Source organism: Cebidichthys violaceus, unplaced genomic scaffold (genome assembly GCF_023349555.1).
Source record: "Cebidichthys violaceus isolate CVI_PGR_0920_01 unplaced genomic scaffold, fCebVio1.0.p SCAF_4, whole genome shotgun sequence".
Taxonomy (NCBI): domain Eukaryota; kingdom Metazoa; phylum Chordata; class Actinopteri; order Perciformes; family Stichaeidae; genus Cebidichthys; species Cebidichthys violaceus.
The window spans coordinates 17,615,601-17,634,268 of NW_027176594.1; the positions used below are offsets into that span (position 1 = coordinate 17,615,601).

Below are 18,668 nucleotides of genomic sequence, written 5' to 3' on the forward strand. Positions count from 1 at the left end.
CAATATCTTATGATGATATTTTACCTATTAGTTAAATGTCTTATATGGCACAGAAAAAAAAATCAGCTCATTGTAGATTTTCAGAGGAGACCCCCAGGCATCTCAAATATGAGCAATCAAACAGGTTTTGAACATTTAGACTTAAAACCATGTCTGTTATTATGCACTCAACTTTACTGCATTGTTGGATGGATTGATGGTAATAGCACACACTTTACATTTCCTGCCCAAATTCTAAGTTCTTTACGTAATTCAAAACAACTGGACTTGTGTAAAACCTGAATGCTCTTGTTTATGTGCTGTGCAATCTTTCATAAAGCTGACACAAGTGGAGTCCTCATGTTGTCATATTGTAGCGGGTAAAATGTTGAGTGAAATGGCATCATTGCCCAAAAATAGAAAATAGGTTGATGTTTAAAACTGTATCACTAACGGCAATAAGTGTAAAAGAAGTGAATTAGAGTAGAATATTGTTGTTTCATTGAGGATTTGATTGAGGATCTGAAGAGAGCAACTACTACAATGCTTCATGGGACACAGGTGGGTGGGTATTGGTACGACTGACTGATCCCTCAGCTGGAGACTACTCTCATTCATATGTTAGCTCGTCATTGTGTAGGTTTGCAGTTATTTCTCAAGTTCTACTTTTTTTGCCGTCACTAGCGCCTTGTGCTCACGTTGAGGGGAAGTGGGTCACAAAGAAATTCAAATAGGGCCAAGGCTTAAAACAGATACACAGAGCAGAACCTCTGTGATTCACTGAAGGGGAGTTATCAAAAGGATTAGCACACCTTTTAGAATGATCCTATAATCAAATGTATCTTTTCTGTCTCTGGTTCTTTCACTTATTTTACAGCCTGGTTTCTTGAGAAAAATTGACCTTTAAACAAATATTTTCTTCTTCTTTTACAACAGAATACATTAACAAATATGAGAGTAAATCTGTGAAAGTACAACTTTTTGTGATCTCCTTCCAGGAACATTTTGCAATTTATCGGTATGTTTTTGTTTCAACAGGCCACAATGTAGATGAGAGGATGTTACATGCGCTCCTACAATTTAATAGTCGAGTAGTAGAAAGTATCCCGTCTCTGGTAAGCGTCAGGCACTTGTGTAAGAGCCTCAGAATCACAGGGCGGGGGCTTGTATCTCAACTCACCATTGCATCAACCATCAGTGAGAGTGACTGTGAGCGAGCATACACAATATCAGGAACCTGAAACTGAAGCAGCTAACTGGAATTCAGCTATCATTCATTTCATTACCTGTGCTTTTCTTACGGTGACAAGTTAACACACCGTCTGTGAAAAAAGGCAGCTTGAAGTTGTTACCTGTAGAAAATACAGCAGAATGGAGCAGGTTCAAGCACTTTAGATGGGCAAATGCTGAAGCAGAAGCAGACAAGGTGGGCTGGCAAGGTTACAAAAAGATGTGCAATAACAACATCTAAATCAGAATTCTTCTTGTTAAAGTAAATACCTTTAACGGCACAGGTTTCTTGGGCAGAAGGAACCCTCACATTAAATAGGACTTGGGTTATCATTTACCAATTTACCAATTCCTCTATGCAGTTGAATAACGGCAAAACAGCAGTGCAAAATGTTCATTTTTTAAAGGCCACCACTGTGCCCATCTGAACCTTCTATGCTACATGTAGCCTCATTTGCAGGAAACTTGGTGAATTTTGCATGGGATAACGCTTATTAGAGCTCATGTTTTCTTTTCTTTATTATAGGTATTGATACTTCTGCAGGGCCTTGAGGGTGACGTATCCACTCATCCTCAGTACAATGATAGAAACTGTAATTTGTTGGAGGAAAATATTATGTTAATTTTCTCAGAAGGACATCAGTCAGCAGATGAATGCCCCCCTCGCTGATTTCACCCACTTCTGAAACGTTCACACAAGTGTGTAGAAATGGTAAATAATAATTTTACCTTGACACTGTAGCGATGACACATTGACCATCTCGAAAAAGAAACCGTTGGTCCCTGGAATTATTAAAAGCAGTATTGATCCAGCAGGGAAACTGTGTTTGGCAGCCTTGCTGCTGCTCTTTATAATCAGTAAATAGTAGCATCCTCTTTCTCCTTATACAGTAAATAGTTTACAGAGACAAATCCACACCAAGGCCGTGTCGTAGTGAGGCAGAGAGTGAAAACACAGCCACTATAGATGGATGAGAACCATGGGAAACTCTTCTCACAATGCCGAAACGTCCATTTTGGAAAGTTGCGTCTACATACAGTAACTGTTTACGTGAGTCCATTTATTATGGCACATTACACATCTCCACTCGTTGGCACTGCAACTGGATACGCATACAGCCTGACAACTTGACTCACCAGTCACATTTATAGCCCCCACCCCCGCCGACCAACACATGCAGCATCCTCCACGCCCATTGCCGAAGATGACAGACAGTTGGTTTGGTCATCAACTTTCTAGATCTTCCTCAACAGCTGTAAGTCTAAACTTGCAGCCCCACAGTTGTACAGCAACTCATAGTGAGAAGGGAAAAGGGGACTTCTAACTAGGACAGAGCAGTCTGGCCCCTTTCCCTTCGAACCAGAAGCACAGATCTGCGACAGGGGGAGAGAAGACACTAGTCTTAGGCGGAGAGAGAAAAGGAGAAGAGAGTTTGTGGGAAGCTTGCTGCAGTCACTGAAGAAAGAAGCCCCAGGGACACAGACCAGTGTGTTCACATTGCAATTTCTTTTTTTCAAATCAGGGGAAGAAGATTCACTGAACAGAAATCTCCCCACCTGGAAACATGCACAAGCGCACAAAGATAAAGATTGCAATCTTCGTGCTACTAGTGGGTATGGCATGCATGTTCACTGCAGTGGTAACGGACCACTGGGCCGTGCTCAGCCCGCAGGTGGATAAAGTCAATACGACCTGCGAGGCGGCCCACTTCGGCCTGTGGAGGCTGTGCAAGAAGTACATCTACATCAGCTCGGAGCACTTCATGCAGGGACATGGCTGCGGACCCATCAGCCTGCCTGGAGGTAAGAGAGCATTGGAGCAAAAACCCTTATGCGATAAAAAAAAAAAAAAATGTCAATACTGTATTAATAATGTTTGTCTGTAACTGTGAGGTGCCTCTATGCAATCCAGCCCACAGCTCTGAGGTGGGGAGCTTCTAAGAATAGAGGTTCCAATGCAGGATCACTTGATATGGCACATGACATTTTAAACTTTCATAAACCTCCTTAATGAAATGGAAGAAAGATCCTAATCTTAGTGAGATCCTTCCATAATGTATACATTTTGTTTCAACTGTTTGGAGGGAAATAATTAGATGTTTTCCGTTGTCATTCATCAGTGGTGTTGAAATGCAGTCCATCAGTAAGCTGACTCAAAGACTGAACCTGACTACAGTAAATATTTATCTTTTTATAGGCATGGAGTGCCAACAAGGGGCTGCAGTTTTTTACTGAGCAAACACCACTTTAGCTGATTTTACTGATTGGTGTCTCCTCTCTGTTTAAAGAGGTATTTATTATTTAAGACCAGTTTATTGTCCATACAACATGGGAGCCAGTGCCTGACATATACAGACACTCTGTGGAACATCTTCAGGAAACTTACATTAAAATAGCTCAAACACACTGTATTTAAACACGCTTTTGAGGTACTTTAATTCAGTATTCCATTGGTAACACTTTATCTTACAGGTCCCACTCCTCATAAAACTCTAAATAATAAATGGGTTCTGTGTCAGAGTACTGTCTGTATTTTCTATTTATAGTCTCAAATTACATAGATCCTTAAATTTGATATTACTGTATACCTCTGCTCCACTACACTTCAGGGGGGAAGTATTGTGGATTCTACTCACACCACTATACATTTAAAGTATGAAATAATGAAAGCACATTTCTGAACACTGTGAAAGGGGCGAGCAGACAATAGTGCTTTAGGATACAATCATTTTATGGAGTAGGTTGTGTTATTTAAATTCAAGTAAAGGATCTAAATAGCTCTTCACCACAGCCCTTCGTGATTGTAATGAAATAAAATCGATGTCAACAGTGTCGAGCAGTTGCTGACTTGCAGTGACTCTAGTCTCAATGAGTCACTCATCGGCTGAACCGCGCTGGCAAATATACTGTTATCTGAGAAACCATTATCTGACTGTTGCTCGTTATCTCACCCTGCGTGACGCTTTATGTAAATTGGCCTGAAACTTCCCCCCAAATTTGTCCAACTCACAAGGCTGAGAGAAACTCCCAAAATATGTCCCAACTGATGGCGGCTGTTAGGCTTTTGGGAATCCCAGACGCTGTCTGCACTGCAGGGCCATTCCAGAAGCAGATGAAATGTCTGAGGGCGGTTCATCGGCGCAGACATGGCAAGCATGTGCTGAATAAACTAAATCAGCTCAGCCCACCAAGGCGTGGGGAATTTATCAGATCGTAAAGGCAAGTGGCAAATGCTTCAAGAGCCTTTTTCTGCACATGCAACATACTGTACATGGTAAATGGTAAATGGTAAATGGACTTGTACTTGTATATACTGACAGTAGTGATCTTTAAATATTTGGAAAGTGAGTTTATAATATCATGTGCATTGTAGAGAGTCAGAACATTTTGACTAGCCACCTGTTCCTAACAAATGGCTTTAATTTCTTCAATAATATCTGTGATTTGTGATGGCCACCTTGGCAGCCTTTATTTACGAAGTGAGTAAATCCATCAGTCTCCCGGGGGTTTCTCCCGGCCCAATAGCCTGTATTTGGACAGGAACATTATTGTTTATCATAGCCACATGTCTTCAGAGAGGTGTCAACCTCTGATCCAAAGCAGGACTCAAACAGTATGTGAGGAGGTTCCCACTGCGAGACACTCATCTGGAAAATATGGGGCTGAGCTGTTGTACAGGTCTACTGCTGACAAAGCGCAGATGGTGAGATGATCTCAGAAAAAAACTTTTATGCATATAATGCAGACTTGCATCCCCACTATATGTTGTTTCAGCTCTAAGAAAGAAAGTTTCATCTGAGCCTAAATTTACCCAAAAGCTATTTTAGTTTTGGACGCTATACTGTGGTCCGAGTTCTCCTTTTAATATGTTACAATGCTCCACCTTGCCACAGAATACAAAGGCAATTATTGTAATGTGTTTAACCATGATTCCAGGAAGAGAAAGGGTGTGATTTTTTTTAAATTGCTCAGCAAGCAGTCGTGGTTATAAATATAGGCCACGTAAATACTCAGCTGTCTTGGGTGGAGGCCATGAGGGTAAAGTGTTTACGCCGAATTCAGCGGCCTTCTGAGTGACAGGGCCGCATGGATCGGTCCGGCATAGCTTTAAGGCCTGCTGACCCACCAACCTGTTCCCACGAGACCCTCTTGCAGCTTCACAGCTCCGTACAGTCATGGTCACTCAAATTACTTTACACTCCCCGGCATGGGATGCATAGTTAAAAAAGAAAGTGGTACCACTGGTATTTTGCCTTTATAGGCACTCAAATTACCTAACAACCAAGGGAAAGGCTTCATATATGGAGATGGGGAACTGCCAGTGATGTCTTAAACACTTAGTTAGACAAGTGGCCTATGCTTCTCTGGGTTTATAGCTGAATCAAAGCTCTAGTTTGCTGGCGTGTGCTCAGATTAACAGATCACGACGGGTATCGGAAGTAAAACGTGGAGAAATTGTAATTTCCCTCGATACATTTTTTCGCATGATTTCTAAAACAAGTTTAGTAGTTGGCAGGCTGCATAGACAAATACACATTTTCGATGGCATACACACAACAACATAACTGAAGTTGTCGACACTTGTAAACCTAAGAATGAGGAAGGTAACGACACCCAAATAGAGCAGACAAAACAAACACCAGGGCTCAGAGGTCTGGATCAATCATAGCTTCCGCCGCTGACAAAGTTTATAGACAGCGCATGCCAAAGCTATATAAAGTGTGATCTGTGTTCTGCACAAATGCTGCTAATCCGATGTCCTCAACTGATCTTTGGAAAGATGACGGATTTACCCTATTAGGAATAAGAGGGGCTTTACAGCACTTGTCAGCAGAGCCTAACAGGAAAAGGACCAGCCACAAGTGGTGCAGCAGTGCGTGTCAGTGTGTGTACGCCATTTGTGGCAAGCAGATATATTTATCACCTCCAGCTCCTCATATTTTTATTGAAGCTTTGCGCTGTAAAGATGGTACAAAAAGGTGTAATTAGGCAACACACATCCAGTCACGTGTGGGAATAAAAGCTGCTTGATACAGATAATGAGCTCAAAGCATCCACTCCAAGGCTTAATAAATGCTAAGTGGCTCCATTTCAACATGCGTAACAAACCACATTTAGTGAATGAAGAGACACTTGGCCTGCTGGCAGTTCTTCCATTTTTCCACCCTGGACCTAAAAAGACATCTTATCTCACATACAGACAAGACCATGTTTCCTGCCTTTGAAGGATCTGGTGGTAAAGTATAGAGCATAGTGGATTTGCATTTATTTAAAAACATGAATATTTTTGGGAAGTTAGTGGAGTTCAAAGATATTTTTCAGCCTCTCTTTTCAATGCAAGGTCTGGCTCAGAACTGTTAATAGTTGACAAGCCTCTATCACACCCACCTCTCTTTAATATGTGCCTTCTACAGTGAAAACGGTGGAGCTCGTTGCTTAGTAACAACCTCTGTTTTTAACGGCCGGTCCCCGTACTCATTCATAAAAGCAATTTTTGTGTGTGTGTGTGTGTGCGTGCTGTATCGTGTTGGCCTGTAGCATTAAAAGCTTGCAATTTCAAAGGACGTTTTTGTAAACATTGCAATGTTGCCTTGGCTGTGAAAAATATGACTCAGAGTTGTTGTTTTTTGTCTATTATATCGGATTACTCTGCTATTTCCTGGTAGAGCCATCTGACATCCCATTTAGCTTATTTCCATGGTTTACAGGGTACATAGGAAAATGATCTACCATCCCAGCACGGCTCGTCAAGCTTTAACCATTATGCGATACCACGCAGTACTACACAATTTCGCATGAAAGCATTTAAAAAATGTCCTATGGTGAAGCTGTCTGTAAAAAAGGGATTAGGAACATTCGTGTGAGTGGAGACCTCATAGCATAATCATCATGGAGGTGCACTTGACTTTGCATGAGAGTAGATGTGACAGAGTGATCTGGCGTTACATACTGCACATAACCGTCCTCGCTCCTTCTGCACATATGATCAATTTCGAACCCACGAGTTATTTCTTTTTAATGCCAAGACATTCTTCTGCTTTCAGAAACACGCATTACATGAAGTGAAGCCTCAGACGTTGCCACTCTGTGTGCACTTTGTCAACTACTTTTAGCCATGCCCCTACAGGAAGTATGTGGTATGAGATAAGTCAATGATTTGACTTGGAAGCTTAAAACCTGTTTTCGTTTTCTTTTTTTAACACTTTAAACATCTAAGAATGTATTCTCTACCAAACCGGCCTGTGACCACATAAAGCGGCCTGGCTTCATTGTGTAAATCCCTAAAGGTTTAACACCTTGTCTGCTCAACAGGAGAGAAGACTGTGATGTCTGTTGTGGCTATTTTTCACTTTGACAAGCAACCCACACAAAGCAGACCAGGGTCTGCACGCCATCTCATAACCATTTGAGTGGTAATAATATCCTGGTAGTGTCAATCTGTGAGATGTTTTTGTGAAAACAATGTGGGATGGATCTGAGACAGTGTAAGGTGTTCAAAGTATCATATTCATGTGATACATATGGTGCGAAAAGCTCTATAAATATGATTTTTATATCCATCCATCCATCATTTATTCATGATCGAATAGAAGTGGGAAAACGTTCAGTGGCCCTAAACACAACTTCAGGTTATTTAGTGAAATAGAAATTAATTCTAAAACACAGATTGGGGGTCAAGTTTACAGCAAAAGTAAACACAAAGATGTTCATAACGTGACAATTTTGATAAAGATTTGGTTTATTTTCCAGCAACTGCAATTTGGTTAAACTGAAGCAGCTTGGTTTAGATTAAGATTTTGGTCAACAAAGTGAGATAATCAGAGAATGGGCACACTCTGGTCTTCAGAGTTGAAAGCAATCACGGTGCCATTTTAATTAACTAAAGAACTATTACATCTCGGCTACATGACCCTTTCTTGATGGTTCCCTCATTTGTTTTTACACATTAAGCATGTATTTGCATATTAAGACATTTAAATTGAATGTCATGAAATTTCCTGAGACAAGGTCAAAATGTTTCAATAAAATACATCAAAGAACAGTTCAATCAAATCCAGTGATGTTTTAATTATAAAAACTTAATACAACATCAGACCAAATGACTGTAATGTGAGAGGTTCATGGTGATGAAGCCACATATTAATTAAAAAGCATGTTAGCGTTTTTTTCAGCACATTGTTTTGGTTTTAAGGCCTGCAACTGTCTCTCAATATCTTCATATCAAACCCTTTCATGGCAGCAAGTAACTGTTGTCAAAGAAAAAAAAAGCTTAAAAAACCCACAACACAAAACGGCAAACACACAATTGTGACTCCAAATAAATACGAATGTCTGCTTTGTAAATGGGCAGCTGCCAACACGTCAGCCATAACAATTCCATGTGGTGATAATATATATAATGTACATACTATTGTTGTGTTTACACCTTGTTGTGCTGCCTCAAAGGGCCCATAAATCATTTGATGTAGGTGTAAATTTGAACTAAATCCTATTTTCTTTCTTTTCACAGAGGAAAACTGCACTTACTTCAGACACTTCACTCCAGGGTTGGATGCCGAGATATTTGAATATAAAACACAAAAAGGTAGGTTTCTGTTATTGTTCCCCTATCGTCGTTACTTTCATGCTACCCTGTCTAAACATGAAAAGGGGAAAAATTCATTTGTGAATTCATTTTGAAATATGTTCCCTGGAACATTAGGACTTCCCAGTCTGTGTGAAGTAAAACATCAAACTGGCTTCATCACGTATTCCCAAATGACCTCACCTGCTGCTGCTGCTCTGCTCTGATCTACGGTTCAGATTTCCACTCATGTTTTACTACTGACCTCAGAACAGTTATTGGTGTCACAGCAGGTGTATTGGACCAGCTGTCAATGATAAAACTCAACACTGAATATAGAAGTTCTGGGTGAAAGGCAATTGGAGTTTCCATTATTGTTTCCCAACCCTTTGTCCAACAGGCTAACAGTCAACGTGCTCACACAGTAATAACTGGCAAAACTTCATACGTGTTGTTTATGAGCCCGTATATGAGATATATGCTTATTCCTACAGTGTACAGACCTTTTTATCGGGAATATATATACATATACTAATACTTTTTGAAGACAGTTTCTTCCCCTATGATGGTCGCTAGCTGGGGGTCCAAGTTCACCCACTAAGTCACATAATGTAAAGAAATATTGATAAAAAATGTGGTGATACTGTATAGATTGTTTAGCTAATTTACATGCGAAGATTTGTGACAGAAAGTGGCTCAGACGGCATAAAAAGTTGTGTTATGATGTTTGATGTTACAGTGACAATAAATGCAAATGCAGATCCCACTGTTCTGATTGCGTAAACAAAGTAAAATGTGTTTTTTAGTCATATGACGGTGTGCTCTTTATACTATGACAGTTTTTCTAAAATTAGATTTCTTTTAAATCGCAATATATTGGAAATGTCGTATCGCCAGGTTATTTTCCAGACACAGCCGCTGTGTACCGACACAAGGCTGACACATGGCTCCTCAGGAACAGTGCAAGCGAATACGGTCCTGTACATACGGTGCAGTCAACGTTTCAGAGCCGTGTGTGTTTGTTCCAGCCCCTCATTCTCTCCATGTTTCTGTCTCCAGCGTGACCCTGTTACAGCTGTGAGCGTACAGCCAGCGCATGTTCTATGACAGCCCTCCCATGTAATGTGCGTTAGGGGGTCGAGCACATGTGGAGCGCTGTCACACTCAATTATTGGGGTGTAAATGTGAATAGTCTTGTGCATGAAGTTGTACACACACCCCCACATCCTAAACTCAGAGACGCTAATGCAATAATACATAGGTACCCCTCCCCCATCCTCTAAAACACACACACACACATGCAGCCCATGGGAGTAACACCGTACGTTTACTGATTGATTGCAGCACTGACCTAAGTCCCCTGTAGTGTTATTCACTCTTGACTGAGCTATTTGGCAATACGCCTACCATAATGGTGCATATGGTTGAATGAGCAGAGTAGATGTGTCACCACAGGCAAACCCATCCATACAGTAAGACTCTTATTAGCAATAGGGAGCTCTCCAGGGGAAAATAAACTGACTTTCATGACATTCTTGCAAGTTGAGAATAGTCAAGGATGCTGCAGGAATAGATCTTAGCATGGCAGGTTGTTCGTATCTTTTCCAAACATAACTAAACTGAGCAAAATGTCTACATAAACTTTATTGTGCCGTCTTATTTTGGAGAACTGTCTTTCTCACCAGGGCACACATAACTCATAACCCATTTGTGTACAGTGGCCAGACATACCTTTTCACCTGTGTGTATGTGTGTGTGTGTGTGTGTGTGTGTGTGTGTGTGTGTGTGTGTGTGTGTAAAGAAACAGAAAAAAACAATTGCACTTTAAGGCGTGATAGTGATAGATATACTAGATATGTGAGGGTTAGCATGTTCCAGACCTGGTCAAGAAAGTGAACTAAATCAAATCTAATATCCTGAACTTTAATTATTGTCTTCGTCAAATCTCTCCTACATACATAAAGACAAGCAACATATGCACATGCCTATTCACACATAAATCACGGCATATATACATACACACATACACATGAAGTATAACACTATCTTACAGAGAATAAATCAACACATATACTGAGTGAAGCCTTTTTTTTATTTGCCGCACTACAGCCTTTTTTTACATGTCAACCTGATGTTTCTGAGGGAAGAGGTGTGACTGAATGAGTCCTGTATGACTGAAACACTGGTATCCTTTGATGTCTCCCGTGCTCTGGCTTTTGAGAAACTTTGCTGCTGAGCCGGCCGATGAGCTCCACAGACGTGGAGGATCTCAGAGAACACAGCGTGCTCAGGGTGCGGCTCATCCTCCCCTGCCAGCAGAAGATGAAGGCTCTCTCCCCCAAAGGAGTGCCTCTCCCCTGGGCATGGTTCACAGGCAAACAGGCGGCAGATCAAAGGCCTCCCGTCACATCCACCTCTCTGATCGGAAAAAAAAACAAGCCAGCTGCTGTCCCTGTTACAGAGACACCCTTTATCTGTATACAAATTACAATCATATAGCATACTTCTATATTGAATGAAAGATTATTGCCTTAATAGAGAGTCTTGTGAAATTCTATTTTTTTTTTCTTAAAGTCAACAAATTCCATGAAAAGACCAAAACCAACAAGAATTGAGTTATTACCTGCGTAGCCGAAGCCATAGAGCTCCATCGTTGTCCAGAAACTATAAAAAACACACGTTGTTCCATCATTACCATGAACCATGTAGAACCATGTAGTTTACTACGGAGTGTGTGTCCCGAACAAATGCACAGTTTACTTCCTGTTTGAATGATATTTTCTACAAACTGCAGCGCTCAACTGTTGATTTTTGCATGTCTTCAGCAGGAACTTAACAGCTTGGGTGTAACAGACAAAAAATAAAAGTCTCAGGAGATGAACTATTGCGTTCTTGTTTTGTTTTTTTAATGGGATTTGTTAACAATAAGAACAATGTAGAACTAGAAGGGCACTCTTTAAGAGAGCACACCTCTGTCAAGGTCGTGACCTGCTAAAGCCAGCTCATTTCTTAAGGATCCAGGAAAACATACTGACTCAAAATGTATAATAAATGAGGGTGTTGTACAAAATAGTGTCAAACGGGTTATAAAAAGATGTGTGGTGATTTTGTCTTTAAGTAACTAAACAGCGAATTACACAAAAGTAGCGATGTGACTTTGGAATAATTCAGACTGCTTGTTGAAGCAAGTTTCTTACATTTTGATTGTAGAAAATGTGTCTCTAACACACACTACAATAAATATGATCTTAACATATTTGATGTCATCGGATTGTAAAGGTTATTTATGAACTACATCATGTCAACACTCTTGGTCTCTTTCTCTCCAGAGTACAACATCTCGGCCGCAGCCATCTCCATCTTCAGCCTAGCCTTCATGATCCTGGGCTCTCTGTGCTTGGTCGGATCCTGTACCGGTACAGGCAAAGGAAGAGACTACCTCCTCAAGCCTGCTGGCATGTTTTTTGCATTTGCAGGTGAGTCCAGTTTACCAACCAAATTTCAATTTCCCCGCAGCATTTACATTTGAGATGAGAGCTGCACTACCCGACTCACATGCTCACACATCCCTGTCCATCCCAGGTCTCTGTGCCTTCATCTCACTGGAGGTGATGCGTCAGTCGGTCAAACGCATGATCGAGAGCGAGGAAACAATCTGGATCGAGTACTACTACGCCTGGTCCTTCGCTTGTGCCTGCACCGGCTTCATCCTCCTCTTCCTCACCGGCATCGCCCTCCTGCTCCTCTCCATGCCCCAGATGCCCAGGAACCCGTGGGAGACCTGCATGGATGCCGAGCCGGACCAAGCCGAGTGATAGCTAGACAGACGAGATCAATGCAGGATGAGAGTCACTGTGTCTTTTGTTTTGAGGACAGATTTGAGTAAAAATTCATTTCAGGAACAGGAGCTGGAAATAAAAGAGTAACGGCATGATGACAGAAACTGGTTTGGTTGTGGATGGACCATAGCCAAGATGGGAAAATTACCTTCCTGCAATTATACATTTGGAATGTTTGCCTTCTCCTGTATGCTCACACAGAGTACACAGAGTGAAAAACAAGGCAGTCCTCAGCAGCACCTTCTTTGCTATGGTTCGTGTTGGAGATCAGAGGTCAAATCTGACCTGCGGCCTAGAAACAACCATACTTCTCAGTAAGAGCCAACAGCTCTTCTACTTCTGCTTTTTCTCTTTTGGCTGAAACTCTTTCACTGCCAGCACACTAAAAAGAAATGTTAAAAAGCTTTTAACGAACGTCACTGTTATGCGACATGGTCTGGTTTGGTCTCCCAAATATGTTACAGGGTTAAGGTTAAGTCATTGACATTCTGAGAATATAGTTCAAACAGTTATGGCCTGTCATGTGAAGCAGTGACCCTTTTTTTTTAATTGTATGTACTGCATTATGTATGATATCTTGTATATATATATATCTATTGGTCATCTGTGGATTTTTGTGTGGGATCGCTCAAGGAATCATTTAGTTACACGAAAAAAATCGATTAAGTAAGAGAAGTTTCGACATATGTATTCAAATGTGCATTTTATATTTCTAAGATTTACAAAGAACCTTTAAAGATGACTGATTTCAGGCGAAGCCGCAGCACAGAGCGGGTTTGTTGGTGCGGCAGGCTGAATGCTAAACACCCACACGGTCTGCATGTTGGAAAAGGTTCAGCTCTAGCAGGTGCACATACAAGGCCTTCTACTTTTTGTTGACAGCTTCCAAACCAAACAGATACAAATAATTCTCTGTTCGTTTTCATGAGTCATCATGACCCGTTAGAAAACACGTGGCAAATTGGTTTTGCTCTCCGGGGCCTTCACACCACATACAATATGAACACATTGTACTGTATATTGTATGCAAAACCATATAGAATAATATACACCCTTTCAGAGGCGGAGTGCAACATCGACTGTGCAACATCACGACAAAGAAAGCATGAAAAACAACATACTTGTTTTATTCAGGTTTGCACAAAGTGAGATTTCATGCCAAGCGTGATTTTTCTTGACAGGACCCTGTGCGGCCTTGTTGTACTGCAGCTGTGGGTATTCTGAGACATTTGTTTTTACTTTGCTCAGCACCGCCTTCTGTATGAAACAGCTTCCGTCCCGTGTATATCGACGCAGTTATGCACTTCATGCATTTGAACTTTTTGTGCAAAACCTGCAGCAGTTTGTGAGAGCAACCGTCCAATGTTATGAGGTCGCTTAGTCCATTTGTTTAATTTCTAATTATATTTCTTTTGACTTTTCTGTTTTAACTAAAAAACAAGTGAAACAAAAAGAAAAAATAGGTAAAAGTAGTGTATTTCTATATCCTTTCTTATGTTAGTCTTTTTCTTTAAATATGGCATCAAATTAAACACATTTGTGAATGCGGTGTATTCGGTGTAGGTGTGTTTGAAATGTGCTACATCTTTGTAACCAAAAAATTAAATCTTAATAAGCTTTGGAAAACTTTTGTACGAGATTGCTTTGTGTCTTTTGTTTGTTTCCTTTGGTTCCATGTGTCAAAGACAAAAGGAGCGCGGATGAGTGGCAGCTGATGGAATTAGGGCGTGTTGCGTTTCGCGTGTCCCTTCATGTCCTGGTAGGCGGACATTAAATTAGTCCAACTGGACGCACCTGGTCGCTCCATCACCAGCGCTCCTTGCATTTTTTATTTTTGTGCTTTCTTTTAGCTACGCCCTACACGCTTTCATACATCCACTAACTGACCCACTGACCCACTATTTCATACATGTTAGCAAACTGTTTTGCAAATTCTGTACATAAATATAATCTTCCTAGTACAACTGTGTGCATTTCCCTTCTTTGGTCACCACCTATGAGCCAGGTCATGACAAAAGAGAAGCTGCCGCCGACACTGTGACTATTTTATAGTGGATAGTGGAAACCCTTGACGTTGAATTAATTAACTCCGAACTCCTGTACACAGTGGCTGGTATTCAATATAAGCACACAGGCTTCTCTAGAGTACTCCAGTGTAATGCAGAGGATGAAAAAATATAAAAAAAACTCGAGCAGTTTCAATAAAAACACTTTAATAGAGAAACAAATAAAAAAGAAAATAAACTTTTGAAACACAGTCTAAATCCTTTATTATAACCACCACCAATTGAAATGAAGAAGAGTAAAACAGATCTATTCATTATTTTGTACCCACGAGGGAGGAGCCAATGGGAATGGGAGGCTGGGGGAACAGGTGTGCCATTGATTCACTGCAGCGAGGGAAGAACAGAGGAGAGCAAACAGAGAACAGGAAGAGATGTGGCGTTTATAGAAGGCTGAACACAGTGCTCTCTACTGGCTGGGCAAAAGGTTGCTCCCTTTCCATGTGCCAGACACACACACATACACATACACACACACACACGTTGGTTTCGCTTTGTTTTCTTTAAAAAAAAAAAAAAAGAAACAGAATTTTTTTTTTTTTTTTTTTTTTTAAAAGAAAATAATTCATATGATGATATATATGGCGCAATATTAGGAGGTGGAACTTCATTACAAGAGTAAAGACCCTTTGTTTCATAGTAAAGAAGCCATAAAAACAAATCAGCAATGACAAAGATTTGTAAATAAAATCCCTTTAAAATGTCTTTGGCTCAATCTCTTCTGCCTCAAAAATAAATAAAAGTCAGGAAGCGGTGAAATATTAGTATTGCACAACTTCAGAGATTAGCCAACGACTGCTCCGGGGAGAGAAGATTCCCCCAAACGATGTCCAAAGCTTCAGAAATACAACACACACCAGGGAGCAACCTCCGCTTTAGCCCTGCTAAGTAACTGCAGAAAAAAAGAACTTACATAACCATTACATATTCGATTGACATGTTAGTAAAATATTATAATAGTTTTGTTGATATTGTCACAAGTTATTGTACACATCAAATAATATACCAAAATTTGATTCTGTAGGTTGAACAAAAGCTTTTTTTTTTTCTTTTCTTTTTTTTTTTCTCATCCACAAAGCAATACAAACTGATAAAAACAGGGATAAAAACCAGCCAGGTCATCTCAACATGCATGAAAAGAAAAAACTTCACATTTAAAAAAAACAAAACCATGTTGATTGTTGTACAGCGGTGAGATAACAGAACAGGACAAATTCAGCAACATATACTTAAAAATATGTATTGTACAGTGAAATAAGTCATCTTATAACAGCTGCAACAGAAGTTCTCCTCTTTGTCAAATCAGCCAGACACCATCTTAAGTAAAAGAAAAAAAAAAAGAAAAATCTAAAAAGTTGTCAACAAGATGTCGCAACTACCAACTATGGTTGTTGTTGTCCATTTTTAGAATTATTATTTTTTGTGAATTTGCATAATTAAAAAGGGCATACCTCTTCTTTGAACAGCTTCTACAAAATTGAGGCGATCCCAAAGTTCTTGTTTGTAAATACCTAGAAAATGCATATTTACAAGTATGTGTTGTTCTCCGCCAAGTCAGAAAATCTGGACCTTTGAATTACAATGTCAAAACTTAAAAACGCACAAAAAAAACCAAACGAACAACGAAGCTCTCTGCTGACTGTTACAAACACATCAAGTTATTCGCTGTGGGGCACCAGCTTTCTGGGGAAGTGACGTTTTAAGAGATTTAACGGTAACTGCCGTATGAAAGCCATGAAACAGCAGGATGTTGGAATTTGCAAATGGGGGCAGTGGTGTTTTAACAATTAAAATGAATTACATACAACAGGACCGAGCACTGGACGACCGTTTCCAGTATTGCTTTCATCAAAAAGTTTAAAATCCTGGCAGATATTGTATCGGCATCTTTTGACATTCCTCTTGTAAGGTACTTCGGATCACAGAGGCTTCCCTACGTTTGCAGTGACGTTCGTGTGCACGAAAGCTGCGTGGCTTCCGTGTGCGTTTGTATGTCGACTAAAGAGCAACTCACTGACCGGATGCGTTACGTTCATCACGGCGTCGTGTTTGACGAAAGTAACGTTGACGCCGCTAATGTGAAGCAGTCAGAGCTTATTCAATTCAATAAAAAAAAAGGGATTAATCTACCGCTTTAACTTATTAATCAGATCAGACTGAAAAAGGTGATTAAAGTAACTGTCTGAATGACCAGCAACAACGTTCAAACGTCATTAACGATTTGTTCTTATTTAGCTCAGTCGGAAAAAACAGACACATGAGCAGTCGTACGTCTTTGAACACCTCACTGGATACGTTTACTGTAGTATTTTTGGGGTTGAATCTCAAGCAGTGTTGAACGGCACGAAGAATCCGTTTGCTTTGCCATGAAATCGGGAAGAAAAGGAGGGATTCGGGAAATGCTTTTGACTTATACTTGCATGATGATCTATGCTTTTGTTGGAACTGGGAGCAAATATCACGTTTTGTGTGGGATTTTTGATTATTGTCTATTATACGGTTCATGTTATTCAGAGATTAGAAGATGGCAAATGGTCTTTGGGCAATCTGGTTTACACTATGAACAGTTATCAGTAAACTGGGAAAGTATACGACTGCAAAACATGTGAGACCAACAGTATGTTAAGAGCATAGACAGCATCAATGATCCAAATACAGTATGCTGATGTGACCAAGATCAAGGTGGTTTCTAATCAAATAAAAAGCCACAAACACTAGTGTATTATTAATGGGTATTTACTATCAATCTACAGTTTCAATATACTTCAGATTTAACCAAAAAATTGCTTACATTTAGCGTGTTCAAAAACGTCTGACAAACAGTGTTGCTCACAGCCTCAGTTTCAACTTACCTATCATGACACATCACTCTGACCTCACCTCTCTGTCTTCACTTTCACAAACCTTCAGAGTACTGCAACCTTTTTTAAAAAATAAAAAAAAAAGCTCAATATCAATTAGTGACAAAAAAATAACCCATTTCATAGCCTCAATAGTTATCGAAACAATTTCTGTGTTGACGATTTCTGCTGACACAAAGAAAAGAAATACAATAAAATAAACTAAAATGACTGAGCATCGGCCACAAGCGAAGCAGTTTGGGATAATCTTATCATAGACAGTGACGTCTGCTGTTCTCTGATCCTTAAAACAAATGGGAGGAATCACTTGGTTGCTGCTATTTTGACATTTTTCACACTATCTTTTGTTGTTGATGAGAAATTGGTGAAAAGTAAAATGCGCAATCAATATTTGTATTGTTATTTTAGGAAATAAACAGTAAATAATCACATTTACTACTGAATCACTGAAATAATTCCCAGCTATTCCCAGGATGTCTAAGAATTAAGGATCAGAAGCCAACAAACAGAAAATAATTCATAATGCAAAAGCTAGCATGATACAGGAATTTAAGGACATGTCTGTGGCATACAATTCAGTCTTTTATTTTCTTCATATTTACAGATTAGAGGAAATTTGATCTACTTCTATACACTGTTCCATGTAGTTTGTGTGTCAGTTGACCACTTAGCTTTTGTCCGTTACCACAACTACAGTAGTATGAAAAATCAAGACGTGACGTCCACTCAAAACTGAGGAGTACAAAATGATAAAAACATACTTATTTAGTAACCAACAAAACCAACTTCAATTAGGAAAAATATGCAGGTAGCTAAGTGGTCAACCAAAATCTCTCTTTTTTTTTTAAATTTATTTTATTTTTATAACTTTTTTTTTAGCATTACGTACATATACAAGTGTAGATAATATAAGTATATATTCATATATACATAGTGAGTATGTATATATACCAGTAATGCATTCATTATATATACTTATTTTCTTCACAGATATGTGAAACAGGAGAAAAGATGACTGTTACAAATAAAAAGTTAAAATGAAACAAAATGCAGAAAAAAAACTACTGATAGAAACAATTTGTAAATGCACTTTGCACTATCTTTTTTTTGGTGTTTTTAGAAACAGTTTTAC

The 18,668-nt window shown here is 39.7% G+C and overlaps 2 protein-coding genes across 2 annotated transcripts in view; one reads left to right on the forward strand and one right to left on the reverse strand.

Moving 5' to 3' along the window:
- The first annotated feature begins 2,492 nt into the window (after nt 1-2,492).
- On the forward strand, nt 2,493-14,364 carry cacng1a (calcium channel, voltage-dependent, gamma subunit 1a). Its single transcript, XM_068727168.1, has 4 exons — nt 2,493-3,012; nt 8,720-8,794; nt 12,103-12,249; nt 12,356-14,364. The coding sequence occupies exons 1-4, from the start codon at nt 2,775-2,777 to the stop codon at nt 12,586-12,588; spliced, it is 693 nt and encodes a 230-aa protein (XP_068583269.1). The 5' UTR covers nt 2,493-2,774; the 3' UTR covers nt 12,589-14,364.
- A 444-nt stretch (nt 14,365-14,808) lies between these two features.
- Nucleotides 14,809-18,668, reverse strand: part of helz (helicase with zinc finger) — a 47,160-nt gene continuing 43,300 nt past the window's right edge. The window contains 1 exon segment of the mRNA XM_068726522.1: nt 14,809-18,668. This exon segment is cut by the window's right edge and continues 284 nt beyond it. The gene's annotated coding sequence lies outside the window, so the exon portion shown is untranslated.

What these genes read in the sequence shown, in the direction of transcription:
- cacng1a (XM_068727168.1), top strand. Translation starts at nt 2,775, where the DNA reads ATGCACAAGCGCACAAAGATAAAGATTGCAATCTTCGTGCTACTAGTG. An exon ending in ACCCATCAGCCTGCCTGGAG is followed by an intron (nt 3,013 to 8,719) that starts GTAAGAGAGCAT and finishes TTCTTTTCACAG; the next exon opens with AGGAAAACTGCACTTACTTC. An exon ending in CATGTTTTTTGCATTTGCAG is followed by an intron (nt 12,250 to 12,355) that starts GTGAGTCCAGTT and finishes TGTCCATCCCAG; the next exon opens with GTCTCTGTGCCTTCATCTCA.